The sequence below is a fragment of the Myxocyprinus asiaticus genome, chromosome 38 (assembly GCF_019703515.2).
Source record: "Myxocyprinus asiaticus isolate MX2 ecotype Aquarium Trade chromosome 38, UBuf_Myxa_2, whole genome shotgun sequence".
In the NCBI taxonomy this organism is placed as follows: domain Eukaryota; kingdom Metazoa; phylum Chordata; class Actinopteri; order Cypriniformes; family Catostomidae; genus Myxocyprinus; species Myxocyprinus asiaticus.
This window is the reverse complement of record NC_059381.1, coordinates 9,121,808-9,149,388: the sequence shown is the minus strand read 5'-3', so window position 1 is coordinate 9,149,388 and position 27,581 is coordinate 9,121,808. Positions and strand designations below refer to the sequence as shown.

The following is a 27,581-nucleotide window of genomic DNA, read 5'->3' as shown; positions in this document are numbered from 1 at the left end:
TTTCCTTCCTTTCCCGTTTCCTTTACCCTTTTCCTTCCCGTTGCCTTTCCTTTGCATTCCTTTCCTTTCCTTTCTGGTTTCCTTTCCCCTTTCCTTTCTTCTTTTCTTTGCATTCCTTTCCCATTTCCTTTACCCTTTTCTTTCCCAATGCCTTTCCTTTCCTTTGCATTCTTTTTCTTTCATGTTTTCTTTTCCTTTCCTTTCCCACTTCCTTTCCTGTTTACTATTCTGTTTACTTTCTTTTCCTTTTCAATTTCCTTTCCTGTTTCCTTTCCCTTTTCATTACCTTCCTTTTCTTTTCCTGTTTCCTTTCCTATTTCCTTTCTCCTTCTCTTCCTGTTTTTCTTGCTTTCCTTTCCATTGCTTTCCTTTCTTTTCCTTTTCTCACCTGCTTCCTTTTCTGTTTCCTTTCCCATTTCCTTTCTTTTCCTTTCCTTTTTACCAATTCTAATCTTTAACTCTACAATAGCAGTAAAAAATACAGGATTTTGAATCATTCCTTTCCCCTTTTCCTTACTACATGAGGAGTTCAGCTCAAATGCTATCTTAAGGTCTTTTCTGTCAGCAGTGGGAGTGAGTGGTGCAGGGGCTACCAGGTTTAGTATAAGACCCCATTACCGACCTCCTCAAATATTCTCTCACACTACCACTTCATTCCACTGGAATAATATCACTCATGGAGCGGACTCATTAGTCCCAGAAACAGCTCTTGAATATTTAAGGCCTATTTTATTGAATCAAAATAAGCTTGACGTGGTTTCGGCACAGTAATTGAAGATCTCTCTCTCTCTCTCTTTCCCTCTCACTTTCTCTCTCTCTCTCATATTACCCTCAGAGCTCATATGATCTCTTCAAAGTGCATTTTTATTTAATCAGGGGTTTACGGCTACCAATTAAATATTTTAAGAAGACGTGTTGTTCAGAAGTGGGGGAAAGGCAAAGGTATCATGGAGACCTTGAATGCTCAGACCTTGGAGGACAGTTTATTTAAATTACCTTAGGTCTGTGGGGCATGATTGTGTTTAGGGATAGTTTACCCAAAAAATATTATTCTGTCATTATTTACTCACCCTTATGTATGATTTTCTTTCTTTCATGTACAAAATTAGATTTTATGATGTTTAATCTCAGTCACCATTCACCTGTATTGTAGGGGTAGAAGATGGAATGAAAGGAACATTCTGCCTACAATTTCCTTTTGTGGTTCACGGAAGGACAAAAGTCAGATTTGCAACAACATAAAAGTAAGTAAATGATGACAGAATTGTCATTTTTGGGTGAACTATCCCTTTATAGGAAAAAGGGGTGAAAATTTGAGAATTTGTTACCTTTGCTCAATCTGTCTCATTGTGGAACTGATACTGCACTATTGTAGACACAGTGACAGCAAGACATATAAAATAACATAAACGAACATGAAAGTAATGCATTCACACACACTTTTAGGACAATAAAGTTCTGATCAGCATTTATTGATTTGAACAGGACACACATGTGCAGTAGTTAGTGTTTACCCGGCTTACCTTGAGGTATGTGTGTTTGTGTATGTGCCATTTTTGTTTGGTTCAAATGTGATTATTGCCTAAACTGTCTCAGTGCAGGAAAACTGCCCTTACAAAAGCTTTTTAAGCAGCATTCTTGGCTAGATGATCAATTGGATTATTCATGATGGCAAGAATAAGTAATGACAGTAATAAGCAAAAACGAGTGGAAAAAGCACCTATAATTTATTATTCATATCATGTATCCAAATTGTTATAAATGATACCTGCACTATTAAATTGCCCTCTCTTTTACTCTCGAAACCCATTGAAGAAATAAAATAAAAACCTCAAGTCATTGTTCAGTTTTTGTTCTAGTGAGGTATTGATATAAAGCTGTAATATGCACACAAAGATACTGCTAAAATCACCACCTTACATGTGTGGGTCTATGAATAAATCATTATTAACTGCAAACAGGTTCTGTGCCAAATGTGAATAATAGTTTTTCTTTGAGGCACTAATGTGAATACAGATGACCTGTGGTTTTAAAACGTGGAAATTTCCAATTACAGACCAATATTCCAGAGTTTTAGTCAGAGAGATTCTGTGCTGGTGTCAAAGAATTTCAGTTCTACACTGGACTCTATAATTTATGGAATCTTTTTGTGCATTGATGTTTTCAAAGCGGCACACTTTAAAACATTTGAAAAAGTCATCAGAAGAATTTGCCTCTATTCAAAGGAATAGAAAAACAACATGTGGCGACGTGATTTACTACTTCTTTCATCTCAGTTTAAAAGGATTCAACATATTTTTTGTTTAATCACATATGCAATGACGTGCAAAGTTATAATTCTGGGCAAAATGATAAATTTTTCTAGCAATTGCTCATCGTTACTTGTGATTAAAGTGATTGAGATTAAAGTGAGCCATGTGATTGAGAGAAGTGAGCAAACACTGAACACATCGCAGCTTTGATGTTGTATATTAATTTCAACACATTGTCATCTCTTGACAATATTTTCTGCACAGGAAGTGTTCATTCTCGTAATTCCAACTCCATTTCTCATATTTGCAGATTTAGATCTTGTAATTGCAACAACAAGAGCCCTCCAATAAGTCTGATGCCCCTGGGCCTTGTAGGACCATAATCTATTGTCATTTTCTAAAATCGTAAATTGCAAAGAAGACAGCTCTTTGGTTGCTTTTCGTTAACTCCAGTTGATTTGTATCATGAACATTTTAGATTCATTTCATACTTCCTCTGTCAGTCTTGTTGCTTATTTACTTGCCGTCTCAGTATGTACTCATCTCCAGGTTTCTATGTGTGTCCCTTAAGAGTGTCTGCAGATGGGGAGATAAGACGCAAGTGTAAGACACTAGTGGATAGTTTTCACAGAAGCCTGGTGATCTTATCATCTCTTTTTTTTTTTCCTGCTTTCCTTCGTCCTTTCTTCTCCCTTTTGCCAAATTTTTCATCATACATGCGCCAAACCCATAGGCATAGACTATATTCTATTTATTAATTTCTGAAATATCAGTAATAAATGGAATATAAACGTGCCCAACGTGGTCTTCTGCTGTAGTAGTCCATCCGCATCAAGGTTCTATGTGTTGTGCATTCTGAGATGATATTATGCTTGCAACAATTGTACAGAGTGGTTATCTGAGTTACCGTTGCCTTTCTGTCAGCTCGAAGCAGTCTGGCCATTCTCCGTTGACCTCTCTCATCAACAAGGCATTTCTATCCGCAGAACTGCCGCTCACTGGATTTTTTTGTTTTGTTTTTGGCACCCTTCTGAGTAAACTCTAGAGACTGTTGTGCATGAAAATCCCAGGAGATCAGTAGTTACAGAAATACTTATACCAGCCCGTCTGGCACCAACAATCATGCCACGGGTGAAATCTCTGAGATCACTTTTTTTTCCCCATTCTGAGGGTTGATGTGAACATTAACTGAAGCTCCTCACCCGTATCTGCATGATTTTATCCATTGCACTGTTGCCACAGGATTAGCTGATTAGATAATCAGTAGTTAATTAGAATAAGTAGGTGTACAGGTGTTCCTAATAAAGTTCTCAGTGAGTGTATTAGCGATAACATTTTGAGTTATTACGAAATCCAGAGCAATAACATGATTAAAACTTTCTCTTTAACACTATATGTAGACATAAAAACTGGACTGCTCAAATATAATCTTTTTTTTTTTTTTTTTTTTTTTTAAACTGAAAAGAAAAGGAGTTTTTGAGTTGTAAAGTTGTTTAAATCATCGCATTTACGGTCGTTTAGAGTTTTAGGGTTTACGCCGTTTTGACGACATGGCAACGAGGTTGGATATAATTTTACAAAGAAAAGGTTAGTAAGCAATTTTATCAAACTAAAATCATGTTAATGCATAGTCTCTGGCTATACTTTTGAAACAGTGAGTATTTTAACGTTTACAGATTGACCCCATTTTCGTCCATTTGTAAGTGCCTCACTGGAACCCAAATTTTTGCTGCTTTTATTTTATTTATTTTTATTTTCTCCCTTTTTTCTCCCCAATTTGGAATGCCCAATCCCCAATGCACTCTAAGTCCTCATGGTGGCGTAGTGACTCGCCTCAATCCGGGTGGCGGAGGACGAATCTCAGTTGCCTCCGCATCTGAGAACATCAACCCGCACATATTATCATGTGGCTTGTTGAGCGCGTTACCGTGGAGAAATAGCACGTGTGGAGGCTTCACACTATTCTCCGTGGCATCCATGCACAACTCACCACACGCCCCACCAAGAGCGAACCACATTATAGCGACCAGGAGGTGGTTACCCCATGTGACTCTACCCCTCCTAGCAACCAGCCGATTTGGTTGCTTAGGAGACCTGGCTGGAGTCACTCAGCACGCCCTGGATTCGAACTGGCAACTCCAGGGGTGGTAGTCAGCGTCTTTACTCGCTAAGCTACCCAGGCCCCAATTTTTGCTTCTTTTTAAAGAAAAGGATGTAAAGTCAAAATAAATTTTTGTGGTAATCAACGCTATCCCACAAATGCTGCCGATTGACCTTAAAGGTGCTGCAAGTTACTTTTTTATGAAATGACATGCAGAAAATCATCAATTACCTGTAAAATATCACTATATAAATAGGTGTCATGAAATTGCACACCTGTCTCTGTAGCAGCCCCAGGGCCAGGACCAGATTATTTGTTTAGCCAATCAGAAGACGTCCTGCCTGTCAATTATTGTGCACATTCACAGGGCAGCCCATATATGCTCGTATAAGTGCCAGTAAGTTGTGCAGCTCCTGGGAAACGCTCATGGTTGAACCCCAAAATGCACAGGGAGACCTCCCCCCTTCCATCTGCTCCAACACAGCATGTGTGTGCGTGTCTTCGGAGTGTGGGTTTTGGAAATTTAACCCGGCTAGTCTGGAAGTTCCAGAACGGCTAAAATCACTTACAGCACAGCTAACTTGTAATGAACCCAATACAATACCCAATTGTCTGCACTCAAAAGAGATGCCAATTTGCTCAATTCTGAAAAAAAAAACAAAACAAAAAAAAAACAATCTAGAGCAAAACATTGGTGGTCCATAGGCGGTTCTTATTTGATCGGAGGTGGTACTTGGCCTGAAAAGTTTGAGAACTGCTGCTCTGTTGCTTTCACAAACCGTTACTCCATCTTTTGTTCTGAAACCACTCCATTACCATCCGACCATTCTGTTTCATCTTTTTCGCTTGCTGTGTTCTGTATTTTCATTTCTCTTTTACTCTCTCTCTCTCTCTCTCTCTCTCTCTCTCGCTCTCTCTCTCTCTGTCTTTCTATCATCTTTAAAGTGCTGTCGTGACCAGACAGAAAGAAGCAATATTGCTTTTAGAGGACAAACAAATAGAGGTTCCCCATTATCTTTCAGTTCATCCCATATGTGTGTGCGTGTGTGCGTGTGTGTGTGCGTGCATGCGGGCGGGTGGGTTTGGGTGGTTTACGAGGAATTTTTTTTAGGTTGCAAACTGGTAATTACAAGGGTATCATGCTATAAATGTGGTTTATGAGGACATTTCTAGTGTTCCCATAATTCATATTGCTTAAAAAAAATCATACTAAATGATGTTTTTTTTTTTTTTTTTTTTAAATGTAAAAATGCAGAAAGTGTTTTGTGAGGGTTAGGTTTAGGGGTAGGGTTAGGGGAAATAATCTATAGTTCGTACAGTATAAAAATCATTATGTCTGTGGAGAGTCCTCATAAGGATAGCCGCACCAACGTGTGTGTGCGCATGTGTGTGTGCGTGTGTGTGTGCATGTGTGCGTGTGTGTGTGTGTGTGCTGGTACTTGTCAAGTGGGACAGGGAAGCATGCACTAGTGTCCCATGAGAGTTCTAGCCTGTTCTATAACATGACAGGCCCTCAGAGGAGTGTGCCGAACTGTCACACTGAGTTAATTAAAAAAGCCAGGCAGGACTGCAGGAGCCACACATGCACATACACACACACATGCACACAATTATACATTCACTCAACCAATCTGGACAGGGTTAAACACACATAGTGGACAACAAGAAAGAATATTGCTGATTCATGCTCTAGCCTCAGGGGGGCTGATCGTGTGTGTGTGTGTGCGTGTGTTTGTTCCAGTGTGTTTAGCGTCCCTGCGGCACTGGGGCTATTATAGGGAGACAGAAAGAAAGCTATGCTGCAGGTACACAATGGCCCCGATTTACTAAAGGTTTGTTTGTATAAAAACATGTGCAAACTTGATAGCACGCTAAATAAAGGTCCAAGCTGATCTACTAATGTAGTTTTTTAAAGACTGCGTCTTTCAGATGCGCAAAATAGCACGTCTTGGAAATTTTTGTGTGGTTCCCCAAAATGAATATGCGTGCCTCCAAATGCGCATGATAAAGGGCGGTTTAGATGCGAATGAAACAAATTGCACCCGCAAAGTGATTTATCAAGCCTGAAAGTCATTTCAGAATCGGAAACTACGAGAGCAAATTCATACGAATGAAAGGCAGGTATTAATCTGATTTGCACTATGTATCATGCTGTCATTGTTACAAAAAGGAGACTTTGAGAACAGATAATACGTAGAACACCCTTTATTGACACACATTAATATGAAATTAAATTAATACTCATGAAAAAACTGTTTTATTTGATTATTTTAAAACTCAATGTCATAACTGATGATATCATAAACCTACTAAATATTTATGCCCAAATGATGTAATAAATTAATGTTTTAAACATTGTTTTTAACTGTCGAAATATTGCATTAAGTGGTGGTTCTTTCCAGCAGGCTGGCCGAAACGCACCTCTATGCTGAACAGGTATTGTCTTGATCCTGTAAAACAAACGGGGAGTGCAAGTTCTGTACCGTGCACCTTCATGTGTCCCACTTGTGCGCAGCTAACTTTTCCATGGTCAAGATAACAGCGGTTGGAAATTCAGATTTCATTTAAGTATACATCAGTGGTGCATTGGCTTAATGTGTAATATTGTATTTTCTTTGTGAATTATGAACATTTCAAGTGAAGTGTGTCATGTGCATTCTCATCAACTACTCTTACACTTGTTAAATAGTAGGGATTTTATGATGATATCATACAATCCTATAAATAAACATATAAATGCCATATTGAATACAAATAAAATGGTATTTAGTGAAAGCTGTACTATAATTGCATTTGGTGCAAGTACCACATGCAAAAGCCTCCTTTTGGAGGGCGTGTCCAACATATTTGCACGTGTAGTTATTTGCGTGATTTTTCTTAGTAAATCACCCGCAAAACGGCCATGACGCGCACACGCAATTTCAAAGATTGCACAAGAAATTAGCACCAGTTATTTGAGATCTTAGTAAATCGGGGCCTAAAACTTTCATATTTAACTTTCTCTTTTCCCCTTATTGAGGTCATGATTTCCATTACAAAAAATTAGCATGGTAAACATGGTGCCAACCACAGTGCCATATTTACTACAGTTGTTGTAATTTACTGTAATAAAAACTGTTAACTTTGAATTAGCTACAATGTCAGTGAAGAAATAAATAAAACAAAGCGACAGAAAGATTACTTGTGTTGTTTGAAGATGATCACATATTGATTCATGAGGATTTTATTAGTAAAAATACCTGTAGTATTTATAGTATTTTGGCAGAAACTTGGGTTATTGTTATTTTTTGTAAGGGTTGGATTTCTTTCTTCGTCCAAATTACCTTTGAGGTTTTTAAAAGAAAAAAGTAGCATGCAACAAGCGTTTGTTTGAAAATAAATATATGTTGGTATTCTTGTTTTTATATGCATTTTTGGAGAGTGTTAGCATTGCTTCCTCACCAAAACACTCTTACAACTTTTTGAAGTTTTTAATGAAAAAAATGGCATCTTACTGCAACAAGTGCTTGATTGAAAATTGTCAAGCGTTTTGATTTTTCATTTTCATTTGCAATTCAGCTTCTTATCTACATTTGTGGCTACTATTAGCATGCAGGCATAAATGTCAGCACCAGATTATCATGTTTACTCAGTTTATTAGGACATTAGCATTTTTTTTAATATTAATAGAGGCTTAGCATAAACATTAGCAGCCATTAACATTTTTGTTTTTTTTTTTTTTTTTTTGCATATTCAAATTTGCTTACAAATGCGATGCTAATCTTTTCAGCTTTTGTTTTGTGGTTATTCCACTCAGTCCATCCCAGTGGGATTTTTTTATTAAATTGACAGTGAAAATATTCACGGTTATTTTTTGCAAAATACTTAAATGTTTGCTTTTAGCCGGGTGAGATTAGCATCATGTTAGAGCATGTGTTGGTTTGTGGGGTAGTATACACTATTAACGCACACACATTTATATTAATTCTCATACATGGGCAGACTGAGAAAGGACAGGAAATTAACATACTATCAGGAAGACCGTTGTCTTGTCTCACTGAATTTACAGATAGATGTGTTAATAACAGAAGCCCACTAAGACTAAGGAAAAGACTCCCATCTCATCTGACATGTTTGGATCTAAATGATACTTTCTCTATTTCATTTGTCTTTCTCTTTCCAAATCTCCTCCATACTCTTTGTTTTGTTTTTTGTTTTTTGCTTATCATTTCATCATGACACAAGTTTTTTTTTTTTTTTTCATTCTCTCCTACCTGCATTTGTGTAGTTAACATGACGTGTGACAGCAGAGTCCTGCCATGTGACATACTATACTCTGTCTACAACTATTTTAAACTGTATTTTTCTAATTGCCATATAATTATTCTGTATGGAGTTTTCAACTTAAAAAAAACTAATTTTTCACACAGCAGGACTTTTTAATTTAACTGGTGAAAGCTAAAAGGAGATTAGAAATAGAGAAAAACTTAAGAAATACCATAGCACCTAACATATATGCTTTCAGACAACCTTACATATTCATACAAATTTATATCCGAAAATCTTTATGTTGACCAAAAAAAAAACATATTTTTCATATTATATGTCACCTGTTGAATATTTAAGAAATGCACAAAATCGTGCATAATCTATAGTGTTTTAGGGATGCAAGACATATAGATAACCATATCAGTCTAATTTTCTTTTCAATTATCACCATTGGTTTGGTTAGGCTAATATAAAGCAGGAAAAAAAATAGGATTTATTTCTTCTGATTCAAGCCTTATACTCTTCTTCTATGCAACGTTTCAAGTGTAATAAACTGCTATGTTTACTATTGTACTGTATTATATCATATTGTATTTTTTTTTAATGGCTGATTTTAGTAGAAGCATGAAAAATTATAGAAAATTAAAAAAAAAAAAATTTAATAAAAAAAAAGAAAATTGTGTGAATGATTATAAAACCAGGCAAAGCATTATAGATTTATCACATTGTCAGTCATTGTCAAATTATTGGCAATGACAGCATCCTATTGTTTTTCAAAGTGCATGGACAAGCATAAATACACGGTTACTTTTCAATACCAGCAAGGCCTTGTAGCCTGAAATTAAAAGCATTCTTGTAGTTTCTTCCACAACACACGCTGTCTTAGCACACACTCTCTCCATCTTTCTCTAGGGAGAGTGTTGTGTATGGCTGTGGGCATGTGTTGCTCTTCTCTGTTTCTCTTCTCTCCCTGTGTCTACTACTCAAATGTAATAACAATGTTTTTCTTCTCTCCCTATTTTGGAGAAAACAATATGAATGTAGAGAACACCGCTCTACTCAAACAGACACCTGCTTGTGTCTCAACCTCTCTGACTTGTCTTTAATGTATCTCTCTGTCTCTTATTTACTCTTTCAGGCTGTGCCTTCCTCACATACTGTGCAAGAGAATCAGCGCTAAAAGCTCAGACCGCGCTACACGAGCAGAAGACACTACCTGGGGTAGGTCATCATGGTCAAACCGCCACGAACGCAAAACACACACAAAAAAAAATAAACGACACAAGCACGTGCAATAAACTTACATACAGAATATAAACACACGCACTCCTGCACACATGCATGTGCAAATGCATGTAAAACTTGGATGGTTAAAGGGATAGTTCAGTCAAAAATGAAAATTCTGTCATCACTTAGTTGCTCCAAACCCATATGACTCCATGGAACACGAAAGAAGAATTAAGGCAGAATGTTTGCCTCAGTCATCATTCACTTTCATTGTATGTAAAAAAAAGTTTAAATGAAAGTGAATGGTGACTGAGGCAGACATTTTGTCTTTCAAGCATATAAATAAGCACAAAAATAAAAACCAAGATTTGTTCTGAAGCTTCATATAGGGTTCCCATGGTCATGGAAAAACTGGACATATCAGGTCATTGTAAAATTGTGTTTTCCAAGCCTGGACAATTAATGGAAATGAATAGAATCTTAAAAATGCATAGGAAAGTTATGACCATTTCTATTGTAATTTTATATTAAAAAAAAAATAATTAAAAAAATATTATTCTTAAAGGAACATTCCAGGTTCAATATAAGTTAAGCTCAGTCGACAGCATTTGTGGCATAATGTTGATTACCACAAAAAATATTTTTGACTCGTCCCTCCTTTTCTTTAAAAAAAGCAGAAATCGAGGTTACAGTGAGGCACATACAATGGAAGTGAATAGGGGCCAATTTTTGGAGGGTTTAAAGGCAGAAATGTGAAGCTTCTAATTTTAGAAAAGCACTTACATTAATTCTTCCATTAAAACTTGTTTATTATTTGAGCTGTAAAGTTGCTTAAATCGTCATTTTTAAGGTCTTTTTGGGCTTTAGGGTTTGGTGACATTATATCGTCATGGCAACGAAGTTGTAAAATTGGCTATAACTTTACACAGAAAAACTTAGTAAGTGATTTTATCACACTAAAATCATGTTAACACACATATTGTTTACGTCTTGTGGCTATACATTTGAAAAAGTTAATATTTTAACGTTTAAGGATTGGCCCCCATTCACTTCCATTGTAAGCAGGGGTTAAATTGGGATTTTCACACAATAAATGGGATGGATTGACAAACAAGCATTTTTTTCTTTTTGGAATTGAAGATGCCGGAATGCCAGAATGCCTTTCTGCACCGTACCGGCCCAATTTAACCCCTGATTGTAAGTGTCTCACTGGAACACAGATTTTTGCTGCTTTTAAAGAAAAGTCTAAATAAGTTTTTGTGGTAATCAATATTATGCCACAAATGCTGTCGATTGAGCTTAATTTGTATTGATAAACACAGTAAAATATCAGGTAATTATGAAGAAATGGAAACGTCATGGAAATTCATTTTCAAATGCTATGGGAATCCTGTTAATAGCAGTACTTATTATAGTGAGCTAACTTTTTCTCTCTCTCTCACTTTATTCTGCTTGTACTCTGCTCTTTATTTTTCCATCTTACACTCAATCTCTCTTTCTGGAAAAGCCTTGTACCCAAGGGCAAGAACTACACAGCATCACATTAGAGCTGTCCTATTTATAGCATCTTTTAGTGTGTGTGCGCGTCTGTGTGCGAGCGTGCCGTATGAATGTCTGCAGGCACGTGTGTGTGTGTGTGTGTGTATAACTCTGTCACTCCTTTCTGGGCTCAGTAATAACTTGCTGTGCCTGTCCCACTATAACATTGTTAGGTTGCAGTGTGTGTCTGTGTGTGTTTTGAAGTTCTCCATTAGCTCTCGCGCAGCTTGTTTTGGTGTGCTCTGTTTTAATGACGCCTCCAGGGAGAATGACAGTTGCCGTGGCAAACGGAATGCCTTTGATGCAAGTGATTATGACATCGTAGATGTTGAATGAAAGGGGAGTCACTTTGCTGTAGTTCCACTTGCATTCTCTTACAGAGAGAGTGCCCGAGAACATTCACTTACTCACACAAACAGCTTTTACCATCCTGTATATGCCGCACAGCAGTGTACAATTATGCACACTTTTTTTAGTGAGCGTGTAAGTCATTACATTTGGTAATCTTGCTGCTGTCTATAATGTGACAAGAAAACCCAGATCAGAAAATTTTTATTGTGAAAGAAATAAGTAAATACTTAAGCGAGATGTGAGGAATATGCTAAATATTTTTTTTTCTTTTTAAAGTTTAATATGCAGAGACAACTATAAGTAAGTCATTTGTAGGTGGATTTTACCAGAAAAGTGTAACAAGCCCGTCATAGCAAGTTTGTGAGTTTGGGACAGGCCTATTTGTGCGTCACACACATCATGTCAGAATTACCAATATTTCGAGATTACAACTTAAAGCGTTCATGTCTTCGTAGAATTGGAATTACAAGTTGTAAACTGAAAGTTTCGACTTGACAGTAGTGACGTAATTTAAAAATAACCAATATGGCAGGGGCCTCAACAGTTGAAGGTAATAGTGAACACATTTCTTTTTGATATGCGATTTTATTATGCCATTGTTACCTTGAGTATTTTCTTTGTTCTTAAACATTTTGCAAGAGCATACAATGAATTAATTAATTAACGTAGTAATGAATGTTTTACAAAGCTGTTTTGCCGTTATTAGTGTTGCCATGGAAGCTAATAATTCAAGAGGTCAGAGGACGGAATCTCTAAGTTGCTAACTCGTAATTACAGTAATTCCGACACTACATGAACACAGCATATCTGTTTGTTCAGCCAGTAGCAGAAGGGGGGAGTGTTCGGGGAAACCTGTTTGAAAACAATAATTATTTTTGCAATTCCGTTAGATGATACTACGGGGGCAGTGGCAGCTCAGCGGTTAAGGCTCTGGGTTACTGATCAGAAGGCTGGGGGCTCAAGCCCCAGCACTGCCAAGATGCCACTGTTGGGCCCTTGAGCAAGGCCCTTGACCCTATCTGCTCCAGGGGCACAGTATCATGGCTGATCCTGCACTCTGACCCCCAGCTTAGCTGGGATATGTGAAAAAAAAAAGAAAAAGAATTTCACTGTATATGTGCAAATGTATAATGTGTGATAAATAAATAAAATTATTATTATAATTATACTAGTGTCACAGAAATTACACAGTTTAGCTTCAAAGTGCACTTTTTTTGCAAATTGATAAACTTTTAAACAGAAAGAATTAGTAATAATAGAATTGGTATTTTTTGAGAAATATGTTTGAAATGATGAATTCACATGAGATGGAGACTCATATCAGTCTTTATTGTGCTTTATTCTAAACATGGTGCTAGGCACACATTCATGAGCGTCGCCATGTTGAAAAACACATGACCAGCTGAATATTACTCATTTTATCTAGATAATCTGCTGTAATTGGACGCTTTCACGCTCAGAGTAAATTAATCATGGTTGACTTCAAAAGCACATTTTTATTATCGTATCGATAACTAAAAAATTATGTTTTTCTATGATGCTGCATATTCGCCGTTAGGTGTCAGTGAACATAAACAGACATTTTGTGCACCTTTAAGTAAACAGAGAAAGAGAGAGTGAGAGAGAATAAATATGTAACTGATGAAGAGAAAAATTCATTATCTTTTCAGAATCTTTTCTGAAAAGATGAAAAAATCATTGGAACGTTTTATCTGCATAAAAATCTAGAAAGAAAATCCTTTCTCTCTGTCCCCCTTCTCCTCCTTTATGCTGTAATCTCTCTCATTTTTCCACTTCACTTGACAGCTTGATGGTTTTTAGGAAAGTGGTTTTTATGTTGGAAAGTTCTCTCAAGTGCACGAAGGCATCCAAAGCTGTCGAGCCGAGATAGAAAGAGCCAATGAGAGAGTGGGACGTGGAACTTCAAAATCACAGCTCAACGAAGTTAATGGCAGTCACCAGAACATTCCAAATGAATGATAAAAAACGCACTCGCGCTTGTTACCATAAAACCTTAACGTATTTGACATTTTGTTTTGTGTCGTCTGAGATTTCGCACAGAGACCAAAATCAAGTGAGCATTTATATTGTGCTTATCGAGCATTTCTACGGTATTCTACCTTATTTTATCACAAATATTGCAGCTATAAAGTAATGCAATACAGAATACAATGTTTATATAAGTGTAATTTGGTTTAAGGTGTATTACATAGAGGCATGATGCAAAAAAAAATAGTGGCATTTTTATTCACATGTACCTTAAATTTATTACTTGATTATTACATATAAGTATAATACTATTTGTCATGTCTATGTAAGCCTATATTCTATACTTTTGATGATCTTTTTTCTTTCCTGAAGTCCACTCAAAATGTTACTCAATGTTTCTTGCGCCAGAAACAGTAATTTATTTTTCAGTAATTATTTTCTACACTTTGTCTGACCTTCAGAGCGTTGCGTCATGCCCAGCGTCAACATTTTCCAATGCACTGAACTCTACGAAGTGCCGTAGGTCAGCTTGACATATCATAACATTGACGATATTGGTGTGAAAACCAAAAATAGGTCATGATCCTGTTCCAAGTCCAAATATATCCTCTTTCACATGTTTTCACTATTTTCAATGTTTGCTGTGTACACAGGTCAGAGGTCAAAGCAGCGCATAATACTTTTTATAACACTAAAAAGGCCTTGAGAATTAAATATGCAGTTTTTGCTACTGTATCTGTAAGATTTCTATATGTAAATAGCTTCTATTATGATGTAATGTATGCATGGTTGTTACATCGTAATCATAAAAATGTCTGAAAAACTTTTATTTCAAAAGAACAAGGCAGTTGCTGTTTTTCATGACGAGGACCTTTTAAAATCAGTCATTTTTGTCACTTATAAACTATTTGTGCTCTGCTTTTGGTCTGTTAACTGGACAAGGTGCAGCCCAGTGTTTTATATTAGTAAAATTATTCTTTGAATTTACTTTTACCTATCAGAAATTGTAGCAAGACATCTTTGTATTAATTTATCTGTACTAAAGTAGTGTTTAAAAAGGCCTGTGAGTTTTACTGTGAAGCATATACTAAAGATTAGTTAAAAAAGATGACACAGCACTTGAAGTTCTTGTAGTGGATTATATATATATATATATATATATATATATATATATATATATATATATCATGTATATATATATACATGTATATGTTATTTATATATATAGGATATTTTTTTGGGCCATTTCCAGTGACAGGTTTAAAGCAAGGCCTGACAGGACCATGCACTCATGCATGCTGCATTTATTAAAATATGCTGCTCTCTCTCTCATACTACAGTATGATGGCTCTGAAGCACTCTATTGATTTTGGAGCTGGGCCTCGTCAGGAGGAGGGTGTGTGTGTATACACACCCAGTACCGTTCACATTTAAATACACATGCATGTGTAAGTACAAACAGAGCAGCTATTACTCACTGGAATGCACACAAATGCAAAATGTTCACAAATATGCATTCATGCGTATGAATATTCATGTAGAAATATTTGCCACAGACTTGAGCAGTAATTCTCTTTGTGGCTTTGCCGTTGCACTCACATACAGAGATACGTACACCATGGCTATGTTAGGAATGGAATATTAGCACACTGCATACTGAATACTTTACAGAATATATACGGTATTCTGCATACTAATATAACTTAAAAATAGTATGCAAAGCAGTATGTAGTATCCAAGGGTTAACATTTCATTAAACAGTGGTATGCTGCGTTAAGCATGATCTCTCTACGTTGCATGTTTACTTCTGCAAGTTGTATCCAGTTATCATCTCAGCGATCAGTGCGATTTATTTTGCATTTTCTATTCAGTTTTGTGTAAAAATATCATACCTTTTTCCAACTCAAGTCAAATTAAAATTGTGCTTAATATTTCTTCTGGTTCATTCAACAAAATTTAAAGTCATGTCAAGTGCATTGCATTGTGGCATACAGTATTCCATCTAGTGTGCTTGGGTTGTACTCTACACATTTTAGCAAATGTAACAGGTCATTTGGCTATTCCATACATACAGAAAACATGCACGCTGAGCACAGTATGCATACTGCATACTGCTATCTTCGAAAATAGTAACCCATAACAAACCTCCCTCTTTTCCCATGCAGAAATACTTAACGCAGAAAAAATAGTAAGCCTTTTGTATACATTTACATTTGTATACATTTCAGCAAATGTAGCAAGTCACCTGGGCATTTCATGCACACAGAAAACTGGCTTACTGTGCACAGCATACATACTGCATACTACTTTCTTTCAACATAGTTAGTATGCCATTTCAAACATACCCCTCTTATAAACTTCCCTCTCAGAAATACTTAGTATATACTTGAATAATGCCTTTTTTATTTTAAAAATAGTTTGTGAAACAGTATGTTCTGTTGTAAGCATTTTCCATATATTTACTTTTGTATCCATTTTGGCACATGGTCATCATTATTCGATGCACACAGAACACTTGCATACTGTGTACAGTATACATACTACATACTCTTTCAAAAACAGTAAGTAGTATGCCGTTCCGAACATACCCCTTGAAATAACCCTCCCCTCCCACGCAGAAACACATGAAAACACACAAATCTAGACTAAAACACTCTTATACAAATATGCATACACCTACTCACAAATATGTGCATTTTAAGACACCTTCACACCCGTAAACACATAAATGTATTGTCTATTGACCCCTGACAACAGATACTGACATTCTGTTGATAAGGTAGCACTACATAGATCAATGCATCATTTTGGAACTCATAGTGGTACACACACTCACATAATTGCAGTCTTGTGATATGAGCCATGCCTCCAGGAAAAGAGATGAGAACAGAGGAGAGATGGAATAGATGATTGAAAAGCATAAAGGAAAAAAAGAAAGACAGATGAGGAAACAGCAAGCGAAGTGGCTCTATTCTGATTTGTGTTCATTTATTTGTGTTCTCACTCTCTCTCTTTCACTGATGATTGTGAGATCACGGTACAGACCCAGAAATCCATACCATTGACCGGCCGTGCAACCTACTTTTGTGGCGGCTCTTTCAACAAGTCTGCGGACTGATTAATATAGACCTGCTTCCCGAGAGAGGCCCGTGAAAAGTGTGGGTGTGAAGACCTTTGGGTGAGCTGCATCTCAAACTGATGGGCAGAATCTCTCTTTCTTTCCCTGTCTGGGGTAATCTCACCAAACCTAACTAAAACATGGCCAGGCAATCTTTCACCCCAAAAATCAAAGGAACGAAATAAAAAATTATCCCTGTTTGTTGGACCATTCATATATATATTTTTTTTTTTTTTTGCATTGTGACATTTTCATGACAATTAAGCACATTACCCACAAAATTCTCTTTACCGCACTGTAAAAAGTTGTAGATGTTCCAGATGTTACTTTAAAGAGCTATTTCTACCTGAATTAACACTTAAAAAAAAAAAAAAAAACGGTATAATAGTATAACCAAATATAGTCTGGTTGATTTAGTCTTCTTAAAGGGATAGTTCACCCAAACATAAAAATTCTCTCATATTTACTCAACCTCATGCATTCCAGATGTGTATGACTTTCTTTCTTCTGCAGAACACAAACAAAGATTTTTAGAAGAAATGTCTCCAGACATTTGAAGCTCCAAAAATCACATAAAGGCAATATAAAAGTAATCCATAAAACTTCAGTGGTTAAATCCATGTCTTCTGAAGTGATATGACAGGTGTGGGTGAGAAAACAGATCAATATTTAAGTCCTTTTTTACCCTAAATCTCCACTTTCACTTTCAAAATGTGAAAGAATGTGAAAGTTTTATCCAAAGCGACTTAAGAACAACTTTTTACAGTGCACAAATAAATAAATCACATTCTCATTACTGCAATGCAAAAAACATACATATATTATTCAAATTGTTAACGTGATTTTACAAACATCAAGATACTATTTGTTAAACTGCCTTTAATTTATGCTGATTTGAATAAGAAAAATGTATTACAGTATTTTTACTGTAATAGAGCAAATTGCTGTAATGAGACTGTCATTAGAATCACCATTGGGTAAAATGGGAATTACAAACATTCAAAAGTAAAATGTACAGAATTATTTTCAATATATATATTTACAGTTGAAGTCAGAAGTTTACATACACCAAATACATTTGTACTCAGTTTTTCACAATTCCTGACATTTAATTGTAGAAAACATTCCCTTGTCCTTAAGCCTTAAGAGATGTTGCTTCAATATATCCACATAATTTTCCTTCCTCATGATGCCATCTATTTTGCGACTTGCAAGCCTTACCCTTTTTCCTCCAAACATAACGATGGTCATTATGGTTCAATTTTTGTTTCATCAGACCAGAGGACATTTCTCCAAAAAGTAAGATCTTTGTCCCCATTTGCACTTGCAAACTGTAGTCTGGCTTTTTTTATGGCAGTTTTGGAGCAGTGGCTTCTTCCTTGCTGAGCATCTTTTCAGGTTATGTCAATATAGGACTCATTTGTCTGTGGATATAGATACTTGTCTACCTGTTTCCTCCAGCATCTTCACAAGGTCCTTTGCTGTTGTTCTGGGATTGATTTGCACTTTTCGCACCAAACTACATTCATCTCTAGGAGACAGAATGCATCTCCTTCCTGAGCGCTATGATGGCTGCGTGGTTCCATGGTGTTTATACTTGTGTACAGATGAACGTGGTACCTTCAGGTGTTTGGAAATTGCTCTCAAGGATGAACCAGACTTGTGGAGGACCACAATTTATTTTCTGAGGTCTTGGCTGATTTCTTTTGAGTTTCCCAATATGTCAAGCAAAGAGGTACTGAGTTTGAAGGTAGGTAGGTGTGGAAATACTTCCACAGGTACGCCTAAAATTCAGTACACCTCCTATCAGAAGCTAATTGGCTAATTGTCTAAAGGCTTGACATTATTTTCTGGAATTTTCCAAGCTGCTTAAAAGCACAGTTAACTTAAGTGTATGTAAACTTCTGACCCACTGGAATTGTGATATAGTCAATTAAAAGTGAAACAATCTGTCTGTAAACAATTGTTGGAAAAATTACTTGTGTCATGCACAAAGTAGATGTCCTAAACGACTTGCCAAAACTATAGTTTGCTAATGTGAAATCTGTGGAGTGGTTAAAAAATTAGTTTTAATGACTTCAACCTAAGTGTATGTAAACTTCTGATTGTATATTCATTTTGGGGTGAAATGTGACGTGGATATGTTTTTGTGTGATTCACTTTCTCTTGTGATGATTGACCTCTTTCCTTAAAGAGAACCTTACCCAGAATCACCTGCAAGTTCACAGTCCTTATATAATCACTCACAGCTCTAAGTGACTAAACCTAAGAATCCATAGCTGAGAGAGACGTTTTGACAGATACGCGTCTGTCATCGTGAAAAATAGATGCTCCTCTCAACTTGTGGTGAGCTTGTTGCCTTCCCTGTGGAGGCCTGCTGTACTGATTACAACATTATGTAATACGGAAGAGATGCTCTATATTCTGTTGCAACTGAGAATAAAGGTGTGAAAAATGCTTGTGACAGCAAGGTGGCCCAGGAAGAAGAAAAAACTAAACAAAATTCCTTTGCAGCCGATGTCGTGCTGACTTTTTCTAAACACTATGCGGGCACCTGGAGCAGATGAGACAATAGGTAGGTTGACATATCCACTCATAATAGCGTTGTCGAGCAGACAGCAGTTGCGTGTGGTGATTTGTTGTTGGTTAATACAACTGCGCTGTGGTCTGAGCCTCCCGTGGAAGACATATGCCAGCAGAATAATAAACTTTGCAGCGAAGAGCATTCGTCCTCCATGATTGGTTTTATTGAAGGACACATTTTCACAAATCTTATTCGACCCCTGGTGGCGAAACAGTTTGGTAGCCAGGGCAGCGGACACAACAACAACAACATGGGAATAAAAGCGGAATTGCAGGCCGCGACTTGGCTGCCTTTTAATTATTGATGGCCACTTCGACTCCGCATTGGGCAGTAATTGCATTACAGGTCACTTCTCAATAGCAATCTGTGAAAGTTGTGGTGATGTGTGCTGGGAGACGATCGATAGGCGCTGTCCAGGGTGCTGGATTCAGACACTTTCTCTCTGCCTTTATGTCTCTCTCACTCTCTTTTGCTCTCTTACTCACTCTCTCTTTTGTCTACATTCACGTCCCCTCCATGCTGGTCTACATGCTTAGTACCATCAAGTAATTGGAAATATCTCAACTCTTTTCAAGATTCAAAGAACAGAAAAATAGATTTTCACTTTTAAGCTGATGTATGTGGGCAGAAAATTGGTCAGAAAACATTTGAGCACTGTGCCAAAGTGATTTTTATTTTTTTATTTTTTTACAATATGTGTATACAGAGCTTGAACTTTTTGCAAACTTTTTGTTTTATTATGATTTTCATAATGTAACGTTTGTTTGATTGCAAACCACTTGTGATGACTTTGATGCAACACCATAAAATAAAGCAATAAGCCACAAGAGGCATGATGATAACAGGAATGTAACCTTAACTAAAGGTTACTAACACTTAAGGGGTGTTGCTAGACACAACATGAACATTTAAATAAAATGGGTATAACAGCAATATGCTAAAAGCCATTTATAAATTAATATTAAATAATTTCTATTATATTACATTATTGTGGCAGATGACTTACAGGGATAGTTCACCCCAAAATTAACATTCTCTCATTATTTACTCACCCTCATGCCATCCCAGATGACGTATTTTCTTCTGCAGAACACAAATGAAGATTTTTAGAAGAGTATCTCAGTTCTGTAGGTCCATACAATGCAAGTGAATGGTGGCCAGAACTTTGAAGGTCCAAAAAGCATATAAAGGCAGCATAAAAGTAATCCATATGACTCCAGTGGTTAAATCCATTTCTTCTGAAGCGATATGACAGGTGTGGGTGAGAAACAGATCAATATTTAAGTCCTTTTTTACTATAAATCTCCACTTTCACATACTTCTTTTGTTTTTGGCGATTCATATTCTTTTTGCATATCGCCACCTACTGGGCAGGGAGGAGAATTTCTGGCCAGAATTTATAGAATTTATATCAGGAACACAAGTCATATAGCTGTCTTTTCGAATATGTACTGTCTTTATGGAATGGCCAAACTACATCCCCTATAACACACTCACATATATTTCCTTTCTTCTTTGCTTGGCATTGTTCCCATGTCTCTGTCCAGTTCTTTCTCATTGCCTCCATCCATACTTCATTTCTTTTGCTGTCTCTCTGTCTCCCTCTGTCAAACAATTGCTGTGTCATCCTGTCTCTCTCTTTCTTTTTCCTATTTTCTTACTTTATCTCATTTTATCCCTCTGAAATCTTAACACAGAGGAAAGTTGAAGAGACAGTGGATTTTGCATGCTCTAAATATAGTCCGTGTTTGTGTTTATGTGTGTGTTGGGGATGGTCTCATCCAAGGAAGGGGCGATGACATCATTATATTTTTAAATAGTTCAGTGTAATTAAAAATTTAGCATTTTACCCAGTATGTGTGTACTAAGTATTTTTATGTTTATTAAGGCATCGATCTCTTTTTGGATGCTATCCTAGAAGGCAGCGAGGCAGCTTGCTAGGTTTTGTAATAGACCATTTGTGTTTGTTTTCTGAAGGATGGGTGGCAGTAGGAAGCAGGATTTGTTATATCGTTATTTTGTGGCCACAGAAGGGTAGGCGTAAAGAGTTTGGAGAGATGAGGGCAGAGTTTTTGCAGGCAGCTTGGCAGACATCTAATCTATTTGTTGTACCCTTCCACCCAGTCTTTATGTCTTACCGTCTCTCTGTCTCCTGGCTTTTGGCTTATCCACCCCCCCCTTTCTGTGTGTGGTGTCTCTTATTTATTCATTTATTTCAGAGTTGGTACTTTCGATTGTTTGGCTGCTCATGTCCCATGCTGGGTTCTGCTGTGCCATGCATTGTAGTGTATTCTAGTCCGCATACTGCCTTATGCAGCTTTATGGTCTATTTTGCACTGTGTTATTCTATGTTGCTAGTTTTCCCTGTTGTGTGTTGTCCTGAGCCCTGTTTCAAAAAATAGTGAGCTGCCTTGCTGTATACTGCCTACAAAGGCAGTTGCATTTAAAGGAAGCATCCTGACTGAAATGTAACCTCATCACTAGATTGGAACACTCTGCATAGTCTAAAAAACACTACTCAAATACATGCCGCACAAATGATGCTCCTCATATGAAGTACAACTAGGGTTGCCAACTTTCTACCAGCCAAATACAGGACATTTTTTAAAAGAGGAAAACAAAAAAAATAAAAACAGGGAGGACAGACGCAAAAATGTGTAGTATTTGAATAAAATGATAATGAAAACCACTTTAATAAAACGACCAGGAAGAACCAAATTTCTATCAATTTTCACTTTTAGTAAACACTTTTTGCTAAAAATAAGGAAGCTGCAATCAGTGGAGAAAGACAAAATTATCTGTCAAGCATTTTCTTCCCCATAATTAAGCTTAAGCCTTTTCCGTTTTTAAAGCTCACAAACAGGCTTTCTGTTTAAAATTGTGGTCATCAGTTTGTAGATGGTATATGACTACTGTGTAAAAAAAAAAATTGTATACATCACTAAAAAAATTACTTTGGCCATCTAGAGTCAATTGCTTCGTACAAGTCCTGTTTTAAGCAACCATGCATTAAAGTGAATATTTATGGGAGAGAAAATGCTTAACATAAAAATAGTGTATTTCTCCTTGGATTGCAGTGTCGTTGTTTTGGCAGTAAATAGTGTTTGTCACAAGGGAAATGTAATAAAATCACATTAAGTGTTTAACTAAACCTGTGCTGTACTGTACTTTTGTACAAAAAGTTGCAGTTTTTCTCACCGTCATTTAGCTGAGACTCCAAGAGCGAGCACTGACATATGCAATGTAATGTCATGTCTTGAATAGGTGTGTTTGCTGGTGTTTTGGAATCACAATGGTATTGTGAAAATAATAATTGTTGTAAAAGTATTGTGCATTCGAATGCTATATGATTGACAAAATTCTCCTGATTTTGACAGAAAACACGACAGAAAACGTGCATTGTGTTTGTGTACATTTATATTTTTGGCAGTTGGAATTTGAATAGTCTTGGCCTGTTAAATAGTCTTGGTACATCGATGTAAGTCTATGGGAGTTTGATTGTTTGCTGTGCAAAAACCATAATTTCAATCAGTTAGAAAAGTTAGCAACCCGAGTCAGAACAGTCTGAAGGTCTGTACCAGGTTTGGTGGATGTAGCTTAAAGGAGGAGTTACAATTGATAATTTTGGTCTTGGTTTAGAGATTTTGGAAAAACCCTAAACCATGTCTGTGGAGTAAAAGTATGTTGACTTTGTCAAGCCATCATAATAAGCATAAAAATAGTTACAACACACAAATATTGGATTAAATGGTTGAAGGAAATTTAAGTATATTTTTTAATCAACATTTCTCTTGACTTGCCCACCATCTTTGAGGAATTTTATAACTTGTTTTATCTGTTTGTCACAGTGCATTCTAGGATTTCCTTCTCCTTGAAAAATGCATGTGATAAGGCCATAGAATTTTGTCCAAAGTAGGTATCTTCTGGATATCTTTTGGAACAGCCTTCGCATCGGGAGTGCACCTATGATGCTTTAAAATTCTGTTTAGGTAGGCAGCTCACTAGATTTAGAAAAGAGCTCTAATCTCTCTTGTATCCTGCTGTACTCTGTTTGTAATACATTTAGCTGTTTGTTAACGACCTGCACGGAGCGGAATGTGCTGTTCTTGGTTATACTTTGTTGTTTTCTGTTTTTGTCTTGTGGTACAAAATGTGAGTTCACAGAAAATTCCAAAATTATTTTAACATCCATCCATCGTCCTCCAGCGGTCTCCCCTGTGGCCTTGAACGTATAACTCATTCAGCTCTGGTCTGTTTACGATTGTGTGTGTTTGATGTTGTGTGTTCAAACTGCCAGACTGTGCTCAATGAGGCTTCTCTTTTACTCTGAGATGTTCCTGCCGTGGGCGTTCTCTCGGTTAGCCAGTCAGTAGCGTGAATGTGTGTGAGTAGAATCTGGGTTTGATCCTTTTTTGTGTGCACACATGTAGTTTCAATGTAGCTTAGTGTTTTATTGATAGCACGTATCGATATCACATCACGTTCATTTAATAACAAACAGTGACCTCATATGGAGTATTGAGCATTGAATGTTGGAGCTTTTCTCTGAAGTTCACCGCAAACTGGATCTAACTCGCCTGCACTGCTGCACATTCTTTCACTCTTCACCTTTTCGCATGGCGGAGCAATTTTTCTCTTACTCTCTGTCTCCCTCTTGTTCTCACTCTTCTCGTCATTTACAACCCTTTGCTTACTCCCTCCCCCATCCGAAAGGAATCTAACTGCTCTCATAAGCAATAAGACAAGGAACATGCATCAAGAAAGTACAAAGTGTCCATTTTAATTTCATATTGACTTTTACTGTCCTTCTCTTTGTTTTGTCTTCCTGTATCTCAGGCAATCATTGACACTCTTTCTGAGCATGAAATTCAGAAAATACCTTGTGAACTGCAGTCTTTGCTGATGAAACAGGGTTTGCTGTTGTCAATTATTAGTCAAATCAGTAACTAAGAGGAGCACTAGCTAAGCATTCACTAATATATGCAGCATTAGCATTTATGCTAAAAACATTGAGGAGCTATAGCTACCTTCCAAGTCCTCTTGGGAAGTTCCTACTTAGGAGTTGTTTTAATTACAACATGATGTGTATTCAAGTGATTTTGATTGGAATAAGATGGATGTGTTGGACAAAATTATATTTCTCTCTTTCACATTTTGACAAAGACAGTGTGCTTTTTAGTGCTAGTTAGTGCTAATACAACATAATGAAGAGTAAAGAATGCACATAAGGTATGTAACTGATGTATTATCAATGTATTTTATCATTTTGATGCTGCAACAAAGAATGGAAAATTTTGTCACACAAACTTTTGCCTCAAAAACGGCTAAATGAGTATTTTCTACCAAACCATATTGCTACTTTTCATCAACAGTAAACAAAATGCATAAAAACTAAACTGTATAGTGAACATTCACAATGAAAATTTAATCATGTCTAATACCAATCTGCTTCCACCATGATTCCTTATTCGACACACTTCCAACTCGAAAATTGTTCATTTGTTTGTCCGGATCTATTTTTATTCAAAAATACAATAACTATGCAATTCACACATCTCTGTTATGATTAACATATTTTCAATTTCTGAGGGCTTAAATTTAAAAATGTCTAAGTGATGTAACTGTCAGCTAGGAAATGGAAAAGGGGAAAAAAAACAATTAAAAGCTAAAAAACTTTTGTCCATTAAATCAAAGTCAGTGTGGTGTGACCAACATGCAGGTGGCCATTCTGTTGTCATGCAACAAGAAAACCTTAAAACAGACCCTCGTAACTGTGTGTGAAGTTTTCAAAAAATATATTTTGACATTTTTATGAAAAGGCACATTTTGTTCAGGTGAAATGTAGTAACTGTAAAAAAAAAAAAAAAAAAAAAAAAAAAAACGTAATATTCGTGACTCCAAAATCTAAAAATAAATGTTTTACCTTGAATTAATGATTGTGTGCACTTGCATGTATTCAAGTAGCAAGGGAAGGAATAACTTTTACTTCATGCTACACCATTTGACATATATAAAAGTCATTTATATATATATATATATACACCACCAGACAAAAGTTTTGAAACACTTGACTGAAATGTTTCTCATGATCTTAAAAATCTTTTGATCTGAAGGCATATGCTTAAATGTTTGAAATTAGTTTTGTAGACAAAAATATAATTGTGCCACCATATTAATTTATTTCATTATAAAACTAACATTTAATAAAAATACAAATAATAATAAAGAAAAATTAAATAAAAGTTAAATAAAGCAGCAGTTAAGTGCCCAACATAGATGGGAACTCCTTCAATACTGTTTAAAAAGCATCCCAGGGTGATACCTCAAGAAGCTGGTTGAGAAAATGTCAACAGTACATGTCTGCAAATTCTAGGCAAAGGGTGACTACTCTGAAGATGCTAAAATATAACACAGTTTTTTTTATTTTGGATTTTCTTTAGTCACAACATAATTCCTATAGTTCCATTTATGTTATTCCATAGTTTTGATGACTTTACTATTATTCTAAAATGTGAAGAAAAAAATTATATTAAAGAATGAGTAAGTGTTTCAAAACTTTTGACCAGTTGTGTGTATATACATATTAAATACAGTATATGAAACCAACATGGACACAAATATTTCATTTTTATGATCTCCATACATGTATTTCAAACTAGATCTTTAAAAGATTTTTCATTCTTATAATCTCGGACAAGTTATTTGTCAACGACCCAATTTCAACATTATGATGCCAAGATCATGAGTTAGATTCCCAGGAAACACACAAACTGATAAATTGTATACCCTGAATGCACTGTAAGTCGCTTTGGATAAAAGTGTATGCCAAATGCATAAATGTAAATGTTATGAGTGAATCTCCATAGTGGTTTTTCTTAGCTGTCCCTTTCACCCAAATCTGATAACGTACCTCCATGGTCACATGACCCTAATCACTTCTGCTTGTACTGACTTACACAGATGTGCCTTTCTTACCACGTGTTAGTTCTGTAGCTTTATTACCCTCTCTGCAGAGTGAGCTATGAGCGGATTATGCTGTCTTACCCTTCTGAGCTGGATTCTCTGATTAGACCTGTCCTCCTGTCAGACCCTTGGAGCCCGGTTATGTTCGCTTTAGAGATGGAGGATCATCGGCATCAGCACAGCGGCTCAAGGTCACGGCACTCAAAACCTCAAGCCCTGACCTATTGACCTCATGTTATGATGCATCCCTTGCTGACACTGTAAGGCTAAACACTATTGGCTCCAACTAAGGAAGACAGACGGGTGAATTCACTGAACAGAAAAAAAGTTTCGTTGAATGACATTCTCAGAATGTTTATCACTTTTTTTATCAAGACTAGATAGACTATAAAAACTATATGTCCAATACTAAGTTTAAAGATTTTAAATCTACCCCTCTCTACCTCGGCTCATGTTTGCTGAGCTTCTTCATCTGCAGATGTAAAATTGTATAAATTATGGCACTAAAATACATTTTAGGAGGCAACCAATTTAAGTCAAACTGTGCAATATTACAAACGTATAAGTTTAGTTAGTATATTAGATTGTTAAAAGTTCAGTTCTATTTAATGCGGGACATAATACAGTTAAGATGATGCATTAGATATTTAGATATTTTAGATATTAGATAATGTTAGTTGTTTAAAATATTTAATAGGGAAGAGAGAGATACTGTATGTATTACTGACCTTTAGATTTATTTATTTTTTTACATGTGAATGGAACTAATCGTGTTTTCTGGACACATGCCTTTTAAGTCACCTCCCCACTTGCATTCTCGTTTGTTGTCATTAATTTTTAATATACATTTGCTTTTGTTTTTTCACAGTCTTTCTGATAATATCAGAAATTCCATCTTTCTTTCATACCTATAATTTTTAACACTGCTCAACACAATTCTTGCTGCATTATGGGCCGTTAACCGATGTTGTTCTCGTGATGGAGCATTAGTGGAGCGCTTTTGGAGTGAGAGAAAACAATGACGCTCCGACCCAAAACCCACTCCTCACTCCAGGCAAAGTCATGCCACTCCACTTCCACTCTGCTCACATACTCTGTTCTACAAGCGAGCACCCACAACCGACCCTCAAATTGCTTTGGCACTAAATGTTTGACTGCGTTTGCGATGTTACCTGATGTCTCCTTCAGCTTGCTCACAGAGGTTCTAAA

General features: G+C 36.4%; 1 protein-coding gene across 10 annotated transcripts in view; it reads left to right on the top strand.

The window, feature by feature from the left end:
• The window catches only part of LOC127428760 (CUGBP Elav-like family member 4), a 139,939-nt gene that overhangs the window by 24,517 nt on the left and 87,841 nt on the right, over positions 1–27,581 (top strand). For all 10 annotated transcript variants that reach the window (XM_051677353.1, XM_051677357.1, XM_051677358.1 and 7 more), the window contains exon 2: positions 9,740–9,822. In XM_051677353.1, the coding sequence (XP_051533313.1) occupies positions 9,740–9,822 (83 nt within the window). The remainder of the gene's footprint in view (positions 1–9,739; positions 9,823–27,581) is intronic.